This window comes from Athene noctua, chromosome 12 (genome assembly GCF_965140245.1).
Source record: "Athene noctua chromosome 12, bAthNoc1.hap1.1, whole genome shotgun sequence".
Taxonomy (NCBI): Eukaryota; Metazoa; Chordata; class Aves; order Strigiformes; family Strigidae; genus Athene; species Athene noctua.
The window spans coordinates 16,835,835-16,852,000 of NC_134048.1; the positions used below are offsets into that span (position 1 = coordinate 16,835,835).

General features: G+C 54.8%; 1 protein-coding gene across 1 annotated transcript; it reads left to right on the forward strand.

The window, feature by feature from the left end:
• The first annotated feature begins 432 nt into the window (after window positions 1-432).
• Window positions 433-15,812, forward strand: LOC141965123 (LON peptidase N-terminal domain and RING finger protein 1-like). Its single transcript, XM_074916259.1, has 12 exons — window positions 433-1,004; window positions 4,788-4,906; window positions 5,449-5,571; window positions 6,323-6,454; window positions 7,194-7,329; window positions 8,103-8,196; window positions 9,638-9,752; window positions 10,396-10,517; window positions 10,930-11,088; window positions 11,975-12,137; window positions 12,228-12,374; window positions 13,448-15,812. The coding sequence occupies exons 1-12, from the start codon at window positions 530-532 to the stop codon at window positions 13,643-13,645; spliced, it is 1,983 nt and encodes a 660-aa protein (XP_074772360.1). The 5' UTR covers window positions 433-529; the 3' UTR covers window positions 13,646-15,812.
• The last annotated feature ends 354 nt before the right edge of the window (window positions 15,813-16,166 follow it).

Here is a 16,166-nt window from a genome sequence, read left to right on the forward strand (position 1 = left end):
CCCAGGCAGCCCCACACCATGAGCTGTCTCCAAAGTGCCCTGGCTCCACTCTGGGGCATCCCAAAACATCCCCCAGCACTTTGCACCCTGCTTCTGCTCCAGAGCATCCCAGATCCCCCGGGGACCCTGCTCTCCAGCACCCCCACCCCCCCGCGTGGCTTCACACTTGTGTGCCCCGACCTGTACCCCGCACCCCGGCTGCTCCGGACCCCCCCAACACCCCCGTGTCCCGGCTCCCGGCGGGGGATCGGCACCGGGCCCCCCCAACACCCCGGGACCGATGCCCACCAGCCCGAGCCCGGGCTGGGGCACCCCAGCCCCGTTCCCGCATGGCTCCCGGGGCCGCCCCCGCCCCGAGCCCCCCGGTACCGCCGGCTCCGTTACGAAACGCGGCCGGGGCGGGGCGGGGCGGGGCGGCTGCGGCGGCCAATGGCGGCCCCGGCAGCTCCGCCACCGGCGCCCCCGCCGGTTCGGCCCGGGAGGGTCCTGCCCCGGCGGGCCCGGAGGGTGGGCTGAGCGGGGCGGGGCGATGCGCGGGGTCCCGGCGGCGGCCGGGCCGGGCTGTGCGGGCACCGCCGGCCCTCAGGGCAGCTCCCCCTCGTCGGCTGCGACCGCGGCGATGAGTCGCGGCCCCCCCAGCCCGTCCTCCCCGCGCCGCGGGGGGAGCCCCGTCCGGCAGCCCCTCGGGAGCGGGGGCTTGGACATGCTGCGCTGCCCCTCCTGCCTCCTCCTCCTCTGGGAGCCGGTGACCGTGTCCTGCGGGCACTCTTTCTGCAAGCCGTGCCTCGGGGGGGCCGTGCCCTCCCGCTGCCCCCTGTGCCAGGAGAGGCTGAAGCTGTTGGGCGTCGGGGCGGCGAAGTGCAACGTGGTGCTCTGCGGCCTCCTGGAGAAATGCGTGGAGCGGGAGAGCCGGCTGGCCTGGCTGGTGGCACACGTCCGCGACCGTGTCACCCGTGGGGACGCGCGGGAAGCGCTGAGGATGGCTCAGAAAGGGGTCGAGCTGGGTGAGCACCACCGGGCCCGAGGGGCGGGTTGGGGGGTGCTGGGTGCGAGGGGCCAGCCCTACAGTGCCGTGAGGCTGTGCAGGCTGTGTGCTGTTGGGTGCCAACGTGGGTCACTTTGTCACAGCACCCTGGAGCCCTCTGAGCCTGCACAGCCCAGAGCTGGGAGACCCGGGGAGCTGGAAGTGTTGGAAAGGCAGCGCCGGTGGGGATGGGCAGGGGGATCCGGCTGCTGGGCATTTCTCCCATGTCCGCAGGTGTCTCGGGGTGATGGGAGGGGGGTGGGGGTGGCAGGGCAAGCCCCCGCTGCTTATCCCAGCAGCCAGGGCAGGACACACAGCCTGTGTCCCGTCAGCCACATGCTTCTGGCCTTAGCAAGAGGCTGGGGAGGAAAGAACAGCAAACAGCTTCTTGCATCTTGCCACCCGGCAATATTTCAGGGTCAGAGGAAGAGCTCTGCCCGGGGGGGGGTGGCCATTATGTAAAGTGGTTGGGATTTTTCCAGTCCGGGACAGACACGTCCTCACCCTCAGAGCCTGGTGAGGACACAGCCTTGGCCGAGCTCCTTCACCAGCCCCATGGTGCAGGGCAGCCCCCCCCCCCCCCCCCCCCAGCACCCCTCAGCCCCCTTCTGCAACTGGCTCTGGCGAGACGTTTGCCTGCAGGGTCAGGATCAGGCCCAGACGGGTTGATCTGCTTTAATGTGTAAGTGGATTTCTTGTAGAGTAATGCTTAAATAAAAGGGGTTATACAATGTGTCTGGAGCAGGGGGTTGGGACGGCAGAGGCAGAAGGTACTTTCTCCACTGGCGTTTCTATGACAGCAGTCAGCTCTCCTCCGCGGCGCAGACACTTCTTCATCGCCTGCTGCGAGACAAGTGCCAGAGGTCCAGGGGATGCCTGGAACCAAAGGGCTGAGCGGGCTGCCCCATCCTGGTGTTGGCAGCAGAAAGCAGGTGCCTTTATGCAACCTCCCGAGGGACCCGTCTCGTACCCTGCGCACCCCTTCGGCGTAAACGAACGTGCGCAGTTCTCTAGTACTGTTTCCCTTATTGCCAGGCTTTTGTCTGACTGGGGTGTGCAATTATACATCTCTTTTTGAAAAACCTCTGTGAGTATAAAGAGGAAACATTGCAAGCTCTGTCCTCGGTCTTCCCTGCCTGCTCTGTTCCCTGAAGGACAGGGGAAGTCCGGCTTAGGGCAATGAGGAAATTTCAATCACAGCTGCAGCTCCCCTAAACCTGCACTTGCTGGTGCTGCTCAGACTCAGCCACGTGGGTGGTGCTTTCGGAATGTGTTTTCCCACTCCTGCTGCCTGCAGCACACTTTCAGGCTGCACAACTTCTTACGGGATCCCCTTCGCTTTCAAACAGAACCACTGAGAAATGTTCGACCCAAAAGAATGTTTTTTTTCCATGGTTCAGCGTCGCACTGTGGGCCAGTTTCCAGTGCGCTGCTCAGCCCAGCCTGTAGAGCAGCTCTCTTTGCTTGAAAGAAAAATTAATTGTCAATTTTTTTTCTTTTGTATTTCTAAGTGAAAAAAAAATAAATACATGTAACGTGTAACACAGGAGGCCTCCCAACATGCCTAGAGACAGGAGGCTGGGGAGCACTATCAGTCACTCATCAGTCACTGGGGCCGCCAGCTGGCTTACGTCCCTGATGTCTAATGATATCATAGATCAAAAATAGCTGCAGCAGAACAGAGATGCAGAATTCAGAGCCTCATTTTACATTTTTTTTTTTTTCCCCCCTCACCAAATCAGTTGCTTTATTGCCAGGCTGTGCAAATGTTTGAATGGGTTTCCCCACACGGATAACAAGCCTCTAGACTTTGTACCCATTTGTTCATCTCTACCTGTCATCAGGAGATGGAATATTTCATCTCTAGATGCATACTTGTGGGACAGGTTGCTGAGCAGCAAGTTCCCACGTTTCCTGATTTGAGCCCTAAGGTCCCAGCTAACATTATAAATGAAAATAAGCTCTGAGGGATCAGGTGTTGCTCTGCTGCACAGCTCAGCATGGCCAGTACAGCTTTGGTTCAGGAGTGGCTGGCCCTGGGCTCTGCTGCTCCCCATGTTATGGTGGAACCAGGTAAAGAGCAAGAGCTCCCTGTGCTTCACAGTGAACATGGGGATGAGGAAGCGATAGCCAGAGCTTCCTCCTCCATGTGGCAGGCGCCTGGGCAGATCGGTGGGCAACTGGGCATGGTGACAGAGGAGGCGGGCAGGGGTGTGGGCAGATGCTGGCTGCCTGCACCCTGCTGTCATGGGGCTGCTAGTCCGAACCTGCAGTTTGCTGGCAGAGCTACATCAGTGTCATGTTTGAACTGAGGCAGGAGGAAATGCTTCTGGGGTTGGGAGCATGGGAGACATCATCACCAGCGATGTCTCCTGATGATCGCTGATCGGATGCTGGCCAGGGCCCTGGACCTGGCTTGCCCCGGAGGCAGCTGCCGGCCCTTCAGCAAAGTAATGTTGCCTGCACCACTTTGCCACAGTAAATGCAGCACCACTGCCTGCAGATGGTGCCTAATTTATGATATGAGGTTGGCCTTAGAGCCAGCATCCTGCAGGGCCACCACATGTGCTACCCATGCTGGACCTACCATTGTCCCACAGGGAGCCAGGAGCCAGTGGGGACCTGTGTGACACTGGAGGCTTCCCCAAAAGGGCCAGGGAGCAACAGGTCCCCAACCCCAGCCCTTAGTGACCCTTGGGCGATGCTCCGTGCTGTGTGGGACACAGGACTGAGTGCACAGCCCCGTTGCCTTAGCAGGGAAACCAGCACAGCACTGGATGTAGGTCACCTCCGTGGCAAGCTGTGATATAATGGGGTGGGTCTGGGAATCTCTGCAGTTCAAACCCACAAACATTACCACACCTGATTACTCCATGAGTGTGGGCCTTTGGAGTGCTGCTTGCTCATACTCTCTGACATCCCCCACCCCAATTCCTGTGCTGGAAGTGCTGGTAGAAAGGAAGGGCTTAATGGTGTTTCCCAGGAGAGAAGAGGGTCTCCCTGCCTGTTATTTAAGAGCAGGGAGGAGCATGTGGGGTGCCCAGCACTGTGACACTTGGGGTGTCATGGCCAGTAGTGCCTGTGGGAGCAGTGCCCCCCCCACCACTGACATCTCACTGACAAGGCACTGGATACTTAGTTCCCTTTTTCCATTTTGGGAAATCTCAGAGTTTTCTCAAACTTGGAAGCCTTGAGTCACATGGTGGGGGCAGTTCCTTGCACCCCTGCCAGTTTTTCCTCTGTGCCAGGAGGGTGGTGGCAGCCAGGTTGGTCTGGGAGGCTCCCTGGTGTTTTGGGCATTCAGGTCTCTGTAGCTGCAGGCTTGTTTGGTAACATGTTATTGTGGCTCTGCTGGGTGAATCACATTGCAGAGCCTTCCGTGGCAACAGCCCCCGCAGGGACTATGTGTATGGTACAGCCTTTTTGCTGCATCCCAAAAGGATGGATGAGAGCCCAGATCCCAGTGTGGCAGAGCCCCAAGGCAGTGGTGTGGCCCCTTGGTTGAGGGCGTTCATGGGAGATGGGGCAAAACAAAGGAAATTGTCTCCAGTAGTTTAAAACTAGATGTTTAGGGGAGATAACTTCCTTGCAGAGACTTACAAGGCCAGTGACTCCTGCCAAAGAGGAGCGCAGGAGCTGGCTGTGCTCAGTGCGAGGCAGTGGCGCAGGGGCTGTCCCACCGTGGTGGCATCTCCCCGGCGCCACCCAGTCCCACTGCTTCGCCATGGACTCATCACATGAGTGATAACATTTCTCTTTCCAGCCCCTGATGCCAGCTCCCTGCGGCTGTGCCGGGCAGAGGCGTTCGCAGCGCTGGGGCAGCACCTGCAAGCGCTGGAAGACCTGGATGCTGTGTGCAGAGCTGAGCCTGGAGAGCACGAGGTGAGCAGAGGGGGGCCCCATCGGCCGGCTGAGCTTGGAGCTAAATCTTACTGTACAGGAGCAGTTACCCCCTTTCCTGAATTCTCCTAGCCATTGGGTTCATCCTGCTCAGAAATACACTGGCCAGACCCGTGAGGTTGCCAACCCAGGCTGCCAGCGCTGTGTTGCACTAACAGGAGAGGTCCGGTGCCGTGTCTGTCCTTGCTCACATGCAGGCTGGGAGGGTGTGACACTGCGCTGGTTCACAGCTTCAAAGGCAGAAGCCCTTGTCTCCTTCTCTAGGCCTCTAGGGTTTATTTGCTTGGCTTTTGCAACTGCTGCATTTTGGGAGAGTCCTGTTTTATGGGCACCTGGCTGCAGGTGGACCTGTCTATTTTAGACAAGTCTGAGCATGGGAGCAGCAATGTGTCCAGGTGCTTTGGCCTGGGATGGGAGCAGGCAGGAGTGGAGGAAGATGCCCTCAGGGCTCTCACAGGAGCTGAAGGGGCATGTGCTCAGCTCGTCACTGTCTCATAGTGACCACAGGTTTTTCTGCTCTGTAGGTCTTCTTCAGGAAAGGGAAGGTGCTTCTGGAGATGGGACAGAGAGCCGAAGCCCTGCTAGCATGGGAACACTGCCTGACACTCAGTCCTCATTTCCAACCTGCTCAGAGAGAGATGGAGAAGGTGCGTGGGCTGTACCGTGGCAGGGTCCTGTGCCCTCACATCACACAGGGAGATGCTCTTGTGCTCTGAAGGACCCGTGTCCATCACAGTCGTGCTGCTCTGGTCAGCAGTGGGATCAAGGGAAGTCGGGTCCTGGTCCAAGAACTTCCCCATTGCTCTGGTGCAGGTTCACCCATGACAAAAACTCCCCTTGCTCTGTTCATATCTTCAAGTCTCAGGTTTTGCAGGGTTTAGATGCTGACATGGCACAAGGTGGGTTTCAAGACAGTATCAATAGTCACTCAAGGAAAGCATCCAGCCAAAAGCTGTCACTGGAAAGCTGGTGTCTTTTTTGCAGATGATTTCAGGCCAGCATTCACCTTTGTACCAAAATCACCATCACCAGGGGTGCCTCCAGCAGTGTCCTCAGCCTGGGGACTTCATGCCATGGGTGGACACTTGCTCTTCAGGAGGGAAAGGGCAGGGAAATGGGGAATGACCTTATACCCCTCCTGCTCTTTGTGGGTGATAGAGAACACGGCTCCCAGCCCCTAAAATACACCATTTTGTTCACTGCCTTGTGCTGCTTTCTTCCTTAAATGTTGCTAAGGCCTTTGTTTGACAAGATAGCTCAGCCAGCGATGAAACAGATAACCCCAGTGTGTCCTGTGGCAAGCAGGAGGCTGCTTTGGGGAAAGAGGGAACCTGGCAGCCCACTCACCTCCCTGCTTCCTTCTCCCAGCACCCCCTGAGCCCCACTTTCTCCTTGCAGATCCTCAAGCGAGAGGATGCTCCTCAGCCACACACGGCTGCTGCACGCCCCAGTGATGCTCACCAGGGCTTGACTGGTCCCCAGGTCGATGGAGGGAGCCCTGCTCTCCCATTGTCTTCGACACAAGCTCAGGTAAGAGAGCCTGCAACAATCTGAGTCTGCAATGGGACTTAATGTCCCTCTGGGACATCCCAAATTGGGTTTTCATATGATGGGAAAACAGTTGTGATAAGGGGAGGCTGTGCAGGACCATATCCACGTACACGTGGTTGCATGCTGGGAGGAAAAGCTGCAGGTACTAGAGGGTGGAAGAGAAAAGACACTATTGGAGCTGATTCTGTGGGAACTGGGGACACAGAAGAGGCTTCTTCTGTCTCCATTTCTCTCCCAGTTTTTTTCTTCAGTACTTCTACTAGGTTTTTAGACTCTCATTGTATTTAAAACACCCAAGTGACACTATTCAGGAAAAAAAAAAAAAAAAAAGGTCAGTTTAATGCTTTTTTCATGCAAAAACCACACTTGAGAACAGTTCAGACCATTAGCAGCTATTAAGGAAAGCTTATCTTTCACTCTTTGCCTTCTAAAGAGGAATTTGGCAGGTTTGGAGAGAGGGGGAAATCAGAGAAAATGGGCTCAGATACACCCAAATACAAGGTGGTACATCTGGACAGAGTAAACCCCGGTTTGTACCATGAGATGAGCAGGGATATATGAAGGCCACGCTCTTCTGCCGTCCTGCAGATGCAAGATGTTAATACACAGCAACACACCAGACAGCCTCCCGGTGCCATTGGGCTTAGTGGGAGAGATAGGGCTGTGCATTCAAAGGGAGAAGAGGTTTTGGGCACAATTTCATCTTTGCTCTGCCTAGGATGAGGAGGGAGAGCCGACGGATGGCAGAGGGGACACTGGGTCTGAGCACGGTCAGGGGACAGCCACCCTCTCCCAGCTGGGGCAGCGGCACGAACCAGAGACTTCGTCAGAGAGGCAGGGCCGGCGGTTAGTAGGTGAGTGTCATTAAAGGTACCAGAATCTCCTCTCATGCAAAATACTTTTTTAAAATCCATTTTGGCATTGAAAACAGTGTTTATGCCGTGTGCCAGCTCAGCAAGCAGACATCCCAGGGGCGTACAATGGGGCAGCTCTGGCCAGCACTTTTGCTGCTTCTCATGCATGCGAGGAGGATCGGATCTTCCTGTGTTGGGCTGGTGAACTTACACCAGATTTCTGGGTCTAGCTTGGTGAAAAGTTCTTGCTGAAGCCAGACATCACTTGTTCCCTGTATGGAGTCAGGGAGAAGCTCCCTTTGGTTCCCATAGGTTTAGATTTAATGCCCTGTGAAGGACATGGCATGCCATGCACTGGTGGAAGCGGCACCTCCACTGGCATTAACTTGCCATCAGTGTCCTGCCAGATGGCTGCCATGTACCTGTGTTTGTGTGAAATGGTGCTGATGTCTCGTGGCAGGTCTCCAGAGGCCTCCATCTAGGAGCTTCTTAGGCCACTTCACCTCTCAGTGCCTCAGTTTCCCTGCCTGCAAAAGGACTTAGGGAGATACCACCTTCCTCTGCCAGGACCTAGTGACGTAAAAGCTATGGATGAGCACGGATGGGTTAATAGAGGGGTTTATGTTACGTTTCCTAGTGGTTTTGGTTTGAACTTCCAAAGCCCTTTGTGTACCAGTTAACTGCTACACCTCAAAATGAGGTCAGAAAGCAAAGATTAATTTTCAGTGTTGAAATGGGGGATTGTCTTCTCTTTGCTTCCCTTTTGCCACTAGATAACAAAGAGGAAACAGCAGCAGCAAAGTGTACCCAGCTGTGCCTCGAGGAGCTGCTGAGCATATCTGACTTGGAGTGCTCCCTCTGCATACGGTGAGTTCTCTGGCCAGAGAGCTTTTAGGATGAAGAATTAGCACCTGCTGGGTTTTCTTTCCTGGTGTGGATCTTCACATCTTAATAGCCAACTCAGTCCCTGGTACTGCTGAAATGCAGGTTTCAGCAGAGATAAGAGATAAGAGGGGAAGACAGGGGCATGCTTTGCCCTGCCAGACTGTAAGAGCTCAGATCACCTTGTCTCAGCATCGTTAGGTCTGTTTTGCCTGGGAGATCAGTGTGGAGGTGGAGATGTTTAGTGGGGTCAAAGACTGAAAGCAGTGGTTGCCCTTTGTAACTGCAGGCTGGAACAGGAGGGTGTTGCCTCAGGGAAACACCATCTGCCGTGGGGGTATTGCAAACCCAGAGGGGAGCATTTCCGAGCTCTGTGCCCGCTGGAGGTGGGAAAGGGGACAGGATAGAGCCCACATCCAACTGCTGACTCAAGGCCAGGGAAGAGCTGGGTGCTGCCACAGGGCATGCCGAAACCAGGCTGTTATTTCTGGCATGTCCCAGGACCTTGAGCAGTTGTGCAAGCGGCTGCTGGCAGAGGGCTGGGTGTTGCACCACCGGATGTGCAAGACAGTCAGGGTCTCCTGTTCAGCAGCTTTTTCCAGGTCTGGGCATGGCATGGGGAAATAACACAGGGGAGAGAGAGAGTAAGCCTGTATCTGATCTGAATTAAGTGAATTTAGGTCTCTTCTGAGAGCATGGAAACATAATGTTCATGAGGAGTTGGGGCTCAGTGCTGAGCAGGCTTTCCTGACATATTCATTTAATTTCTGATCCTGAAGCTACCTGTGAGCAACCCAAGTGCTTGCTGTCATCTCTAGTTGTGGAGAAGGGGACAAGGAGGCGCTTTCCCGCGGCTGCCTTTTGGGCTACACACCACTGTGGGTGTCTGGGGAACCACAGCCCTGCCAGGACTGAAGGTGCCCTGATGGGGTCTGCAGGGACCCCAAAGGGACAGGTAGCAGTGTTTAGGCCTGGGACAGTTCTCGTCTTACATCTCTGTGCAGGTCCGACAGTCTGAGCCCAGACTTCTAATTAAAGGAATAAGCCAGTTAGGAAGCTTTTAATTTAATTAACAGGAGTTGTGAGCAAACCTTAGCCAATGTAGCTTTAGTGAATGTGGTTTCATAGCTGTGGGCTGCCAGGGCTTGAAGACACCCACAGCTTTGCTCTCCCTGACCTCCTCAACCCTTGCAGCAGCAGCCTGGGCCTCTGCACATCCCTGAGTGCTTTGTGGGATCCCGCACTGTGGGGCTGAGACCAGCGAGGGTTTCCAAACTGGGGTGCTGAGCCAGGCCTGGGGAATGGTGGCTTTGATGGCACCCAGCCCTGTGTACAGAGGCGCTGTGATCTCTCTCTCGGCTGAGCTTATCTGTTCTCCTTCCCCTGTGTTGCTCTCTGTGGTCCATTGACTTTGGTCCCTCTGTAGGATGTTCTTCGAGCCGGTGACAACGCCGTGCGGGCACACCTTCTGCAAGGAGTGCCTCGAACGCTGCCTGGACCACCGCCCCAACTGCCCCCTCTGCAAACAGAGCCTGAGAGAGGTGGGGGCACGTGCGCTGTGGGAGGGAGCCTGAGAGAGCCCTGGGGACTAGCTCTGGCTGCCAGCAGCCTGCCCAGGGCTGGGGTGGGAAGGTGTAATGCTGTCATATTAGCAGCTCCCTGGCATGGTGGCATCAACTTTGCTCACATGGGAATGACCAGACGGTTGATAATTAAGACCAAGATATTAATTTCCCCAAGATGCCACAGTGATTTAGTGAGACTGTAAACAGGACCGAGAGGTGTAGAGAGACAGAGAAAGAAAGAAGTGGACGCTAATTACTTTAAAAAATGGAAATGGATGGAAAAACTGCTAGCCTGGAGATTTGATTTAATTTTTAATGAAAAGGGATTCAGATGAGACCATCAGGGAAATTAGGTTGTCATACAAGGACTGCATCACTGTCAGAGACAGGACGGTGCATTGGATGGGCCCTGGGTCTGAGCTACATCTGGAGGTCTCAGTGGAGCTGACATCCTGTCCTGCTAGATGGCTTGACATCCCCCAATAGGTTTTATCTCTGACTTTCTCTGATCTAAAGTTACCCTCAGCTCCAATACATGTGAGCGTGATTCAGAGCCTGCCAGGGCCTCAGGCTTCCCCCCCAGCTCTTCTTCAACCTACTTCTGGGTCTAATTTTTTAGTACCTGAAGGCTGGAAGCTACAGCCCCACCGTGTTGCTGCAGGACATCATGCTGGCCACCTTCCCTGCACAGCTGGCTGAGCGCCGGGAACTGCACCAGGCTGAGATGGCAGAGCTGTCCAAGTAAGCAGTGACCTGCCCTGGTGTGTGTGTTTGTGCGCACAGGGGCTGTGAAGGGCTCTGAGGGGGCTGTCCACACCACATACCATCGCTCTGGCTTGGGGCTGCCCAAGTGGTGTCTGTCCCACTTCTAGGACCACGACACAGCAGTGCTGGATGGGTGCAGACGTGCCCCACTGGGCATCTGGGGATGAGGGAGCATCTCTGCAGGGAGCTGTTTTGTGGTCAGAGTCTGTCCTTGGGCTCTCAGTGAGCCAAGTGGAAGCTTTGGTGTTGCTCTACACTGGAGCATCACTTCCTGGGGAAAAGGACAGATCTGGTTTGAGGAGTAGCCATGGCACAAGCTGATGCAGAGCCCTTTGGGATGAGATTTGCTCCAGAAGGTTTCATAGTGGTCTCCTCTCCTGTCCCTCAGCCTGACCAAGAACATCCCCATCTTCGTATGCACAATGTCCTTCCCAGGCATCGCCTGCCCCCTGCACGTCTTCGAGCCTCGCTACCGCCTCATGATCCGGCGGTGCCAGGAGACCGGCACGAGGAGGTTCGGCATGTGTATATATGAGAATGGGAAGAGGTGAGCTCCTGGGCAAGGTGGCTTCCCTCTGCTCTGGTTGATTTGCCCCTTTCTGCCCCAGCCCCAAATGTTTAAAATCCTGAGTAGTTTCAAGAGAAGAAACCAGGTGCAATTTTCTATCCCACTGCACCCCACAGATAAAATCAGCAGGGAGGTGGAGTGAAATGGGATCTCGCTGCCTCCCACCGGCCAAACAGTCAATGGGGCCAGCACTGGAGCTGGGCAGAGCCAGTGGTGGCTGTTAAATACGACTGTCTGGGAACAGTTTCTGGCTCAGGACACCTGTAAGCTGCACGGTTTCCTGGCTGTGACATCCAGCTCCTTTTAGTGAGCACTTGAAAATTGCTGTAATTCTCATACTTTGTCCTTAACAAGCTGTGAGAGGACATTGGGTTAAATGGGCTTTTGTTTGGTGCAGTATGGCCATCCTTATGTTTCTGGTGGCACCTCCAGATCTCGGATAGGCTGTCTCCAGGCTCCTAACCCAAGTACTCCGTTAAATACCTGTATTTACATGACATATCCTCCCTGTGCTCCAGTTCTGTTCAAGTGAAATGAGATAAATAACATTTTCTGGGCTTTGGGAGGATGACTCTGCAAGGGATGGTGTCTTCGGGACCACTGGACTTCAGGGCAGTGTGACAAACTGAGTCATTTTGGTATATGGCAAATCCAAGGGAGTGCAGGCAGTGTGCTCATTATTCCCTGCCCTCTTAGCAGCAAGTGGTCACTCAACAGAGTTGAATGAATTTCTGAATTTGCCCCCTTCTAGCCAGCTTGTTCCTGGGCCTTTTCTTCCTCTGGAGCTGGTGCCTTCAGGAGAAGCAGCTCTCTCACCACTGGTATCCCAGCTCAGCCCCGTTTTTTCTCTCCCGTCTCCCTCCAGTTTTGCTGACTACGGCTGCGTGCTGGAGATACGGCAGATTGAGCTGCTGGCGGACGGGAGGTCCTTGGTGGACACCATCGGCAGGCGGCGGTTCCGGGTGCTGAGCCGCGGGCACAGGGATGGCTACCACACTGCCGACATCGAGTACCTGGAGGACAAGAAGGTGAGGGCAGGACCAGGGCAAAAGCCCCCTGCTGTGGTGGGACAGAGCCTCCCCACAGACGCCCTCTATGTACCTCTTCCCTCCATACAGGTGGCCGGGGAGGAGCTGCAGGAGCTGCAGTGCCTGCATGAAAACACGTACCGCTTGGCTCAGCGGTTCTGTGAGCACGGAGACCTGGCCTCCAGGCACATTCTGATGCATCATGGACCTCTGCCGGAGAAGGAAGAGGACATCCAGGTAGTGCCCCAAGGGAAAGGATGCTGTAAATAGAGAAGGGTACCAAGAGAGCCTCCGAAGCAGCGCTGTTCCTGTGCTAGCCACCCTGCTTCTCTGCTCAGCTGAGATGAGCAAAACAAACTGTTTTTCACTCCTGTTACGAGTTACAGCATCTCTCACTCAGAGATGGTAGGGTTTGTTTGTTAAAACTATTTAATATTTCTTTATGGTTTTAAATTGTTCTTGGAAACTGAGCATTGAGCTTTAAAAGATTTCCTGGAGTCTCTTCCTAAACAAGAACCAAGTAACTGAACTGCCTGGATTTGAAAACACTTGGGGAAAAAAAAACCGAATGGGCAAAGAAATGAACCCCACAACTCAGTGGGCCTGTGGTCTCCTTTCTCATTGTGTTCCTTTGAGACAGACACAGCTGGCCTGAGGAGAGGAGCTAAGAGGGCAGGATCCAGTTTGCTTATTAAATTGCTCTGACAAATACAGATTCTGGAGGGAAAAAAAAAAAAAAAATCCCCAAATTTAGTTTTCACTCCTTTAAGAAAACGTTACCTGTCTGGGTTGTTATAAATATGCTCTTGCGGGCTTGTCCCAGGCTAAGGCTGTCCTGGCCAGCAGTGGCATCAACACTGAATGACTTGTCCTCCATCAGCTGAATCGAGCATTTCCCTCTTAGTTTGGCTCAGGTTTTTAAAAAAGCCGATTTACAAACCCACTGCCCTGTGGCTGTGCCTGCCTGGCCTGCACCTTGCCTCTTTGAGTGATGATAAGGCAAATGCCCCAAAAGTCACCAACCACGTGGGATTTGGCTCATGTTTACAAAAAGCATTACCTTAAACAAGGAAATGCACAAGATATTTCTTTGTCTCTTTAGTATAGACTTTTTCCTGGTTACATCTATGTCTGGAGACTCCCTGGGGAATGCTTGTCTGGAAATTAAATTAGTTTATCTGGCAGTTTGGAGCCCAGACAGTCAAAAAGGCAGTTCAGAGGAATACCTTATCCAAAGCTGGCATTGCCATCCTGACACGCGTTCACCTTGCAGCTCCTGACCTGGGGGTCTCTCTTTCTCTCCCCTCTAGGCTTTGGCAGATGGCCCGACATGGTGCTGGTGGCTCATCTCCATCCTGCCCCTTGAGCCGTCCTACCAGCTGAACCTCTTCTCCACCACGTCCCTGCGTGCCCGCCTCACTCAGCTGCAGCGCATCCTCGCCTCCCTGCTGCAGCAGCCCCTCGCCAGGCACCCGCTGCCTGAGCACAGCCCCCGGGGCCGCGTCTGAGCCCTCTGGTCCCCCCTCTCTCTGCAGGGGAGACCTCCACCCCCTTGAGTTTCTCTATGTGTTACTTCATGGTTCTCTGTGTGGTTTGAGCCCCCCCGAAATCAACCTCAGTGGTGAGCTGGGCACCCTCTGCCTGGTTCAGTGGGGCTGATGTCGGACCAGCAGCACCACTACACCGTCCGTGCCACCTCTGGGAGCTGCTTGGTGACATGGCCATGCTGTGCCATCAGAGGGGAGACTGGGATGGAAAGCTAGGTTGTGTCTTGGGGACCAAAGTCACTTGCTGAGCTGCTCCAGAGCTAAGGAGAACTCTCCTTAGGGCAGAGAACTTAGTGCCAGGATTGCCTCTTCCTCTTTGAAGGACAGTGTAGGGTTTTTAGTAGATGGTCCTGCTCTGTGAAGCAGATTTTCAGGCTGGGGAGAGGTGGCACTGGGAGGCAGAGAGGTCCCAGTAGCTTCCCCCAGCCTTGGGAGCTGATGGCTCTGCCTCTGCTTACAAGTTTGACTTAATTTCTGTTCAAACAAGAAGAAAGGTTAAATTAAACAATCCAAACCCCACAGTGCAGCTCATAACCACCTCCATGACCACACAGTGAGGAGATGCTGCTCTCTGACCATGCCCAGGTCAGGATGTCCCCTTCCCATTGCTCTGCTCAGTGCTCTGCCGTGTTTGCTGTGCTGAGCTCGCCAACTGCTTCCCTGGGCCAGAGCCGTGCTGGAGACTGCCAGCCACTTCCCCGACTGCCAGCTCCACTGCCATGAAGCCCCATGGGAAGGGTGGGATTTGGCAGCATTGGTGCTTTTCCCCCCACCCAAAGGCTGCTGTTCCCAAGCCTGGCTGGGTTCAGGTTGCAGGGTCAGATGGGAAGGGGGGGCGGGCTAGGAGCTGATGGCGCGAGGGAGTTAAGCCTGGAAGTGGCTTTGTGAGACTTTCCGCCCCTTGAATAGAGCAATTTTCCTGTGTTCAGTGTTTCTTGTGAACTTTCTGCCTCAGGACAAAATCAGGATGTGAGTGGAGACTGGATCCTTGCACGTGGGACCCAGAACAGTTCAGGATCTCCTGAAAGAGCACAGAGTCATGTCAAAGGGAGCTGAACCTCTGGAGAGCTGGGGAGGGGGCAGGATCCGTGACCGAGGCTGTGAGCCCCATGTCAGGGGAGCAAGTGCCTGTCTGCAAGTGCCTGGCTGCTGCTTGTCTCTAAACACAGGGAAAAGAGTATTCCTCCTGGACAGCCCAGGCTTTCCACCATGGAGATCCTGAAGGTTTGGGATCATCATCCATCATTTCAGTGGCTTTGGGTTGAATTTTAGGAGTGTTATCTACTTACTGGATTAACATTGCTTCCAGAATTTTATCCCTGCTTTCACAGGGCTCAGTGAGCTGTTGGATGTGTTTGTGCAAGAGAAAATCATGTTGGGGCTCCAGTGCTCCTTGCTGCACGTGTTGCTGGGCTGAGCCCAGGGCAGGAGACTCTGGGCAGAGCTCCGAGGGGTCCCTGCCCAGGGCCAACGCCTTTCCCTGTCCTGCTCTTCCCAGGAACCAGAGATCTTGGTCCCTCCTCTGCATCAAAGTGCCTTGGGGCAACGACAGTCAGGGGGAGCTGAGGGCTGGCTTCCCAGGGACCATGGTGAACGCAGGGCAGTTGAGGACTACTCAAAGCTGGATTTGCTCCTCGACCATTTGCTCCTCGACTTTGCTGCTCTCTCTGGGGCACCGTGTCTCCCCATAGGGGCTATATCCCCGAGGAGTTGGATTGGAGTGGGCAGGGGTAGGTGATGGAGGGACACCTGGCAGTCCTGGGGAAGGTGCATGCAGGTGGTGGGATGCCACTGAAGTTTGGGAAGTGCCTTTTTTTTTGCAGGGTCACTCAGTGACCCCCACTCCAAGCCCCTCACCTACTCCCTAGGTTGGCTGTTCCACAGATCTGGGAGCTCCCTGGGCCTCTGCAGGTCCCTGCAGCAAGGGGGAGGCATGGGGGGATGCAGGGGAGAAGTGTGGGTCTGCTCCATGTCCACGCTGGGGGAGAGCCAGGGACCAGAGCCACATCTGCCTGGCTGCTTTGGGAAGGGACTCGTGCAAATTGCTCCGGTTTGCTTGGAGTGCCTTTGGGGTTTGTATTACTATCTTCACTCTTTGAACTACATTTTATTCCTGGTCATTGAAATAAAGACCTTTTTTTGGTTGTTGTTGTTTTGTTGCTGGTGTTTACTTTTGACTACTCATTGATGAAAGTGCTTGGGCATCACCAGGGAGCTCTGGGGTCACGTGAGAGACCCTGGCCTTTGGGCAGCAAGTTAGATAGACACAGTGACCACAGCCCAACAAAGGTAGATGGTAACAAGGGAAAAAAATAAGGTGGGTTTGCTTGCAGAAAGTGAACATGTGAAACAAGGCAGGAGGGACTAGCTCCTGTCCATCATCGCAGCTAAGGGCTTTGGGGAAGGATGGGAATTGGGAGACCAGCCTGGTGGAGGTGCTGACCAGTGTGGGATGGCCCTGGAGGGTGTCCATCCCATGAAT